The sequence below is a fragment of the Dermacentor albipictus genome, unplaced genomic scaffold (assembly GCF_038994185.2).
Source record: "Dermacentor albipictus isolate Rhodes 1998 colony unplaced genomic scaffold, USDA_Dalb.pri_finalv2 scaffold_21, whole genome shotgun sequence".
In the NCBI taxonomy this organism is placed as follows: Eukaryota; Metazoa; Arthropoda; class Arachnida; order Ixodida; family Ixodidae; genus Dermacentor; species Dermacentor albipictus.
In genome coordinates this window covers 3175546-3183918 of record NW_027225575.1, presented here as the reverse complement: position 1 = coordinate 3183918, position 8373 = coordinate 3175546, and the positions used below count along the sequence as shown (strand labels likewise).

General features: G+C 48.0%; 1 protein-coding gene across 1 annotated transcript; it reads right to left on the bottom strand.

Moving 5' to 3' along the window:
* Positions 1-6399: 6399 nt before the first annotated feature.
* Positions 6400-7371, bottom strand: LOC139052331 (E3 ubiquitin-protein ligase MARCHF2-like). The gene has a single exon (XM_070529425.1). It carries the CDS (start codon positions 7369-7371, stop codon positions 6400-6402), a length of 972 nt encoding a protein of 323 aa, XP_070385526.1.
* Positions 7372-8373: the final 1002 nt, after the last annotated feature.

The following is an 8373-nucleotide window of genomic DNA, read 5'->3' as shown; positions in this document are numbered from 1 at the left end:
CACTTCAAAAGCACGAAGCGGGTGCACACATCGTGAGCATGCCGAAGTACGGGAACTTGAGGAGCACGGAAGGTGACAACGCCGGCAAGACATTGTACTCCTAACCGTACTGCTCCCCGGTTATCGAGCTCCTTCTGTTGATGTGTCTACCACGTGACACCAAGCCTACTTATTTAGTAAGCTTACGTGTACCGCAATTCATACCTGTCACCACAGCTACGAGCCTTACACTTTGTGTAATAGTCTAACGTGTTGCTATCGCATTCTTTGCTTCGTGTTTACGGCTGAACTGATTTTTTTTAAAGTATCAATCAATAAAATTGGCCAGTGACCAGATTTGAATGAAGAAATCATAGCACGGAAGCCATTACATAACTATTACACCATTGACGCTGTTATACCATAACGGCGTACCTCATAAACACATCGTCTTTTTGGCATGTAAAACTGGAGTAATTATGTAATATTAATTAACGCATCATCGTACATGAAAGTGATGAGCTTTATCATTGTTACCTTTCCGTTACATGTTGAAATTGTGCAGCCATTGATGCTCAACGGAAATACTAATATTTGCAGCAATTACGACTGAAGGGTAACGAAAATGTGCTGCGAAATATATCGACACTGCTGTCAAGTTTCACAAGAGGCTACCTCGAAGGGTTCGGAACGATAATATCTGAAACGTCGATATGCATAATTTAGCATATTTCGGGGACGTATAACTAGAAAGTGATTCCACTCTTTTTGGCTTCTACGCTATTTGACTACATATCGGTATTAATTCCGCAGCCTGGCCAAAAAAAAAAAATGAAAAACTTCATTGGTACATATTTCTCTTGTGAGCTACATGGTAAATTAAATTTGTCGTGCAAGTTGCAAGTAATGCCTGCCTCTTAATGAATAATGCACCTGAACAGACCGAACTGCAATATTTTCACAGGCGACCTCTTAAGACTCGCTTCAATTAAAAAAAGAAATTGGGCAGAATCCCAGTAAAACTGACATCCGTTCGACGGCGTTAGAAAGCGGTCGTCGCCTTCTATACGTATGTTAAACGTAATCACATTTGCGGGACGTTACGGTGCTCGTCCTTTCAAGACGTTTAGTTTACGCAGGGCAACGCAAACGTAAGGAAGACGTCATAAATCAGGGTGTTGGAACCTCAGTGCTGACACCCGTTGTCGCAAATGGGTCGCAAGCCCCAAGGGTAGTGTTGGCCTGGCGGCCTGGGGCACACTGGAAGCATCCGAAGGTCCCGGCAAAGCATGAGTCGACTGCTAACAGAACAACTTGTTTATTCTAGCATCGCAAAAGAGCGGCCGGTGAGGTCGACCGAAGTGGAGAGACGGGAGAGCACGCTTCTCGACTGAAGAATTCGGAGCCTCTCTCTTGGCGTCCGGGAGCAGCTGCTTTTATACTCTTGGCGTCGCGGGCAAGAAGGAAGGTCACGGGATGACACCACTGAGAAACATGTAGAGACAAGGAGGTGAGGCATCAGCCGGGCCGGCGCCGGTCAGACCTCCTCGCTTCACACTGGGGGAGCTCCTCTCCCCGGCTGCCGCGCTTTGACAAGCGTAGGCACACACACACACGCACACACGAAGACACGTGGCACTGAAACACGCCGGGACGCGCTCGGTGGGGATGCGTCGCGGCCGCTCCGAACGGGTCAAAATGTCCGCCGCTTTGAACGAAGTCCCGGCGTCCGTTGAATCCGCGCCGGCTACACCGCGCGTCATAGGCGAAACGTAACAAGGGCACCTTCTGGTGCTTCATGCCAAACGTATCCAAGCCAGGACAATCCATTAGCAACCATCCTGTTGCTATGCCGACGCATCTGGTTAGGCTTGCGGGCGCCGCAATCACCGAACGATCTCAGAAATTGTACGCGCTATACGCGCATAATTAAGACTTCAGGTGAGTTTAGAGAAAGCGGAGGCTTATTTCCATAGTTACTGGCAATGAACGCGAGGAAGAGCGCAGCCATCATGAGAATTCACGCTGAAGCGGGAGCCATGGCTGCCGCCATGTTCGACAACGCTATTTCTTAGCGTACGTAAACATTAGAACGTTAAACTCGCCCAATAACATACGTTAACGTACCCAATAACGTTAAGAGCATGCGCAGTGATGACAACGCTATTTCTTTACGTACGTAATGCGTTCACGATTGGTCGCAAACGCTAACCTAAAACTAGACAGTTTTAGTTTAGCGTTGCGCCTCACGTTGCAGCTCGGCCTGCTCGTTACGGAAGTTGGCAAGGGATGAAATACATGAGTAACTGCATTCTCATTGGCAAATATGCTGCAAACGATTTTGAACGCTACGAACGTTGAAGACAAGTAAAATATGTCTTTTTTATGAAAGAATATACTCGCCTGTCCCAAACATTGTTCCCAAAATAACTGATATCAATGCTTCCATGTTTTTTGTCTATTTAATAAGTAAAGAAACTGTCACACGCACTTTAGAACTGTATCAGTTCGAAACCAGCAAAACAGAGAATGCCGCTGATATGAAATGAAATACCGCGGATACCGCTGATATTAATGAAGGCCATGAAATGAACAAGTTGAGGACAATTAATTTAAGAAAACATTATCATTCAAGAACCTTGCTTACGTTTTGTAGAAATTTGTAGAAATTTTGTAGAAATTTTGCGCAGAAGCAGCTGTCACCGGTCGTGTATTGTAAGTAATTGCACCGAAATTATAGTCAGAACAGAGAGCACGTATAAAATGCAAGAGTTCTGCAAAATATACGAGGGCGAGTCAAATGAAGGGGAGCCCATACGAATATATGACAAACGGTTTACTTTATTCCAAAGTAGTCTCCATGACCATTTAGACATTTGTTCCATTGGCTAACGAGTTGCGTGATTCATGTCTCATAGAACTCCTTGAGTTGCTGCTTCAAAATGTCTAATTGACACTTTCACGTCATCGTCCGACAAACCTGGTTCCCTTGAGCTGTTTTTTTTTTTCAAATGCCCTAAAATGTGGAACTCCCTAGGCGACAGGTCTGGGCTGTATGACGGATGTTGCAGTGCTTTCCACTTGAATTTTGCCAGTTTTGTGTTAACCACATCAGCGATACGGGAAAGGCATTGCCATGGAGCAAGATGACCCCATTCGTCAAATTTCCACGTCGTTTGTTTTTGATTGCGACACGCAGCCGATCCAGCGTTTCATAATATCGGAAAGTATTGATAGTATCTCCAGGTTTAGCAAATTCGATCAGTAATGGCCCCTGATGATCGAAAAAAACGTCAACACCTTTCTGGCGGAAATGAGGGCCTTTGCTTTCTTTGGAGTGGTGAATTAGAATGTTTCTGCATTATGCTTTGCCGTCGTGTTTCAGGCTCTTAGTAGTGGCACTATGTTCGTCCCCAGTCGCAACTGCAGAGAAGAAGTCGTCACCCTCATTGTGATACCGGATCAGATGAGTCAAGGCAGCGCCAAACCTCTCCGTCTTCTGGCAGTGGTTCAAAATCTTGAGCATCCATTCTGCACACAAGAGCCGATAACCGAGATTTTCATGAATTGTGGTGTGAACCGAACTGTGGCTGATGTTCGCATGCTCTGCCAGTTCATCGATGCTTATCCTCCGTTCTTGTCTAATCAGCTTATCAACCTTTGCAATTGTGTTGGGGGTGAGTGCACGGTGGCTTTGGCCCGGTCTTGGATCGTATTTGCAACTTTTCCTTCCTGCTTTGAACCATTTGCTCCAGTGCTTCACAGTGGCCAATGAAATACAATGTTCAACGTACATGGCAGCCACACGGCGACTAATTTCTTTTTGGGAAACACCTTCAGCTGTCAAAAACCTTATGACACCACGCTGTTCAACTTTTGGAGCATCCGTTGTGTCACACAACCGTGTTCAACGCAGTGTATGAGAGCATTACGGAAGATTTATCCTCACACCTGTGTGTCACTTTTCCACATGAGAGATGCCTGTGCGCTACGCGCATGCCTCGCCGATAATGAACCGAGCCATTACTGCGCGGGATGGGTAGGCTTACTTTTATTTGACTCGCTCTCGTACATTAGAAAAGCGAAGAACAGCTTGATAAGGGGCAAAAGAGTGTCATTGGGAACAATGCTCCCTGCAGGTATACACAGAACCTCGCAACAAGATATTTAAATATACGTAAAATATCCAATATATCTATGCATCTAAGAAAAAGTCACTGTGTATAATGCGTAAAACAAGGCAAATAAACATGTTGCGCAATCACAGATTCACAGATCACAGAATCCTAAGGCTCGCCTCTTCCCCTCCCTCTACTCCCCCTGACCTATCGCGCGCGATGGAAGGCGGCGCGCATCCTCCCCACTTTTCTCCCTTGCCCACACAAGACTGAGCCACCATCGTTGGCTCACCCAAGTCACTCCCCCCCCCCCCCGCCCACTATGCATTCACTCGCACATACAGCATGCGGCCATGATGTTATCGCCCTCGGACTTCATAGGTAACATGAGGGTGACGGCAACGGCAGGAATGCGCCTGAGTGTCCATACAATTGCTATCGCAGCAATAGGCGTATCCGGAAAATGAAGCGCCCCGCGGCTCATCCCGTTCCGCAAAAGAAGAAGTAACAAAATTGAACTTTCATCATGCGACTATTCGCTGAGTCGCAACAATGTCTTCTTTTGTGGAGCGGAAAGAGAAATGAGAAAACCCGAAGGAAAGCACGTTGGTCACAATCGAATGCCTACTTTGGGTACCTAATGTGGCTACCGAAGGAATATCGAAGAGAACGTGAGACGCTTGGTCCACTGCGAACCATACACATACTGCTCGGTATCCTACACCGGTGAGACAAGATTTTCAGGGGAGAGTGCGCTCAAGCAAGTGCGTTGCAATCCGCGAGTGCCTACAGCGATGGCGGCGAGGGACCATTGTTTCTTTTTCTCGCCTGCTAGCCGGAAAGCGTCTAAAACTCTGCCAGTCAACTCGGCCAGAGAAAAACGAAAGCGCACCAAAGTGGCCGCGCAGTGGTCGGCGCAACACGAGAACGTATGCGCTCTGGCTGGCTCTCGCAGCACGAGGGTAGCGTGAGCAAGAAAATTGAAGAGGCTCAATGTGTCCTTGCGAATAAAAGTCAAACTACAAATATAAGAACGTAGTTACCTTTGCTGGCTTCAGTACCTTGATATCGATGCCTTGACACACGTGAAAAAAAAAATTGATATTCTTTTCAGTGACACGACGGCACAAATGAACCACCAGAACGCTTCGTCTAATCGGACCTCGCTGGGCGCTTTGTCAACTTGTACGATAGTCTTGATATGACTTGTCTCGCTGTATGGTCGGATGTACGACTTTAGAAAACTCAATGCACCTTTGGCATGAAATCTTTGTAACAACATTAAGACGGCAAAGTTCCGGAATTTAACCTTCTAAAGCATGACTTTAGAAATGTCAGTGCACATTTTACATGAAAAGTTGACGAGTACTTTATAACCAATAAGATTCAGAATTGAAATCTACGTGCTCCATATATTCCGCGGGCTCCGCGATGCCATGACGAGCCTGCTCGACTTCAAGACGCCCTTGAAACTTTGTGCTTGGATGGGGCTCCTTGCGTTATCTGACTCCAGGCGCATGGGCGTTGCCACGAAATCCAGCCCGAATTCGCTATGTTCGCGCAGAATTTTCTGTCTTTTAGAGCGTAAAAATACATTCTAGACAAAGCCCAGGACGATTTCTTGCGCCGGGGGTTGTTTTAGTCCGCCGTGCATGATAGCACGAAAAAACTTCGGGGGGAGAGAAGGGGGCTGAAGCCCCATAAACGTCCCCCCACCCACCTCGCTACACCCCTGAATGCGGCCATAAGGGCGAGTAAAAAAGGAATTTCTACCAGCCAATGCTCTTCCTTCGGTTCACTATACCTGAAAACGACGTACACTTGTATTAGCTCTTGCAAAGTGTCAAATTAGGTAATACCAACCGAAGATTACGCCATTTCTTATACATAAAAGTCATGATATTATTAGGATGAAGGCCGACTATTAAAAACGATAAAACAATAGATCCATACGACGCTTACGATGTTCAAGCACAGGCGGAGAAAATAAATTGCACAATAAATAGCTCGTCTTCAACAAAATCAAGCATTAAAATAATGAAACATGAGCAACAACTACATGCATTCAGCGCTACCTCGGCACAGTCTGCAAGAGTCTCAAGCACGTAGCTTGTCTTCTACAGCCCGTAGGCCAAGAAGTCAAGTCTTTTGGCAAAAGAGTTTTGGCGGCGGTTCCAACGGCATTCATTAGCCGCCTCTATCGTGACGCTCTTTTGTAGCCATATGCTCGGTCCTGTTGATGCTAGCGGGGACAACGCCCACAGGACGTCGATGAATCTTTGGCTGCCCGGGCGTCGTTGCCTTATGCCGAGTCAACAGTCACTTCTCTGGCCGAAGTCACCGCCACGATCCGGGGCACCGGGTTCTCCAACTGCCACGTCATGAACAAATGATACCGGCTGCGCAGCCTGTTCGACAAACGAGTCACGCAATAACCGTGGAAGGCGCCGGCTACGATAATCACGATGAGTTTCGGGAGAAGAACGTTCCAATCAAGTGCTTCCAACGCTCTTTGGATTACGATGAAGCACAGTGCTGCTGATGTCATCATGGCGAAGTAGAATAGGTCGCTCAGCAACGCTTGTCGCAGCCGCCCCTCGCTCTGCCAAACATAGTGGAAGAACCGGCGCGCGCTTCCGGGTTGGGCCGCCATCGGGAAACGCTCACCGCAGAGCTCGCAGATGTCAACGTTCCGCTCGTTCAGCCAGTGCTCCAGGCAGGGCACATGCACGAAGGCCATGGTGCCAGTGCAGCTGCAGGGGGACACGAGTGGATCCTCCTGGTCGCCTTCGTAGCAGATCCGGCACATGGGTCCACTGTTTGTAGCCCCGTTTAGGTCACCAGTTGGCTGATCGGGAGAGGCGCAGTCCCGCGTGGAGTCATCCTCTGAGTCGCTCATAACTTCAGGACTTTTCAGCAACGGCTGTCGCACGTCCTTGGACAGTGCGGCGACGTTCGTTTGCCCTGCGTGCTCTTCGCCCTCCAGGCTAGAGCCCACGTCTGGTGGCGAGGGGGTGACTACACCTGATTGAGAAGGCTCAGAGCCAGAGCACGGGATGTGGCGAGCACCATCAGTCTCTGGGTATTGCGAAGAGGACGGCAAAGACGAGGGAACGGGGGAGCTCTTCTTTTCGGGTGATGAATCGTGATCGTCGTGGTGGCATCGATTTCGCAGCGTTCGTACGTTAACTTGACGATAACACAAGTGGTGCTCGCGCTCACCTGATTCCGAACAGGTTTCCTTGTTCGATTTCTCGTACTGCTCACTGGCCATTGTGCTGTCCTTCTGCCACTTCTGCTCGCAAAAGGTACGAATGGCTGCACAAAGCGGCTGGCAGTGCTATTCATACCGGCCTTTTCCTTTGTACTCTGGAATGCAATGTCATCCCCTCGTGAATACAAGTTTGTGGAAATCTGTCACCTTCTCGCCTTCTGTGAACAAACAATAACAGAAAGTATATATTGCAGAGTGACGGTGTGACAACTGTTACCTTGTGCGCAGTGTTTATGCACATCGAGTGGCCACCACCCCGCTATCAACGAATGCGAGGCTAATTTAGTATTTGCCCCCAAGACAAGATATCAGCACTTTAAAGAGATGCCGTCTATCTCATGATAAGCGAGCTGCTGCGCTGCAGGGAACTATAGGGGATTCTCAAAGGCGTTGCTACCATATCAGTGTCCACTTTAAAAGTACTGGCACCGTCTTCTTGTCAATCGGTAGGCAGAAAACATTGTAATTAGCGACGCACGCATGGATGTTGCGGCGTTGTATTATGCGCAGACGCTTGACAAAACAGCGAATGTATGACCGATATGTCGAAGGATCTACACGCTAGTATTTAACCCGAGTAGAAAACAAGAAAGACGGTACCACCCCTGTGAAGCCTCAATGGTCCTACACTGGGTGCGAGCCTTGCAAACAAGCAACTGTGGTGCGAAGATTCCGCGGTAACTATTGTGTCGGCAAAATATTACACGGCTCTAGCCGCAAGAAATCGTGGGAATTCAAAAAAAACAACCCCCGCACGCCCTTTTTGATGGGGCCACTCCGAGAAGCACTGGAGATGACGTAACACGTGTCGCGTCACCCAGTCAGAGCCCACATAGCCAGTATCGGTGCGAAAACTCCGGGGTTCCCGTGAAATGCAGTGAGGAAAAGAGGTTCTGGAGCACAGTAAAAACGTAAAACGTAGAAAAGAAAGAAAAGGAATATTTGCGTAAGAGCACGGGTGACACCAACACCAAAAATACATAAAGCTTAAAACAACAAAAG

Excerpts from the sequence above, each read along its gene's own strand:
- LOC139052331 (XM_070529425.1), bottom strand. The coding sequence starts at position 7,371 with ATGGCCAGTGAGCAGTACGAGAAATCGAACAAGGAAACCTGTTCGGAA.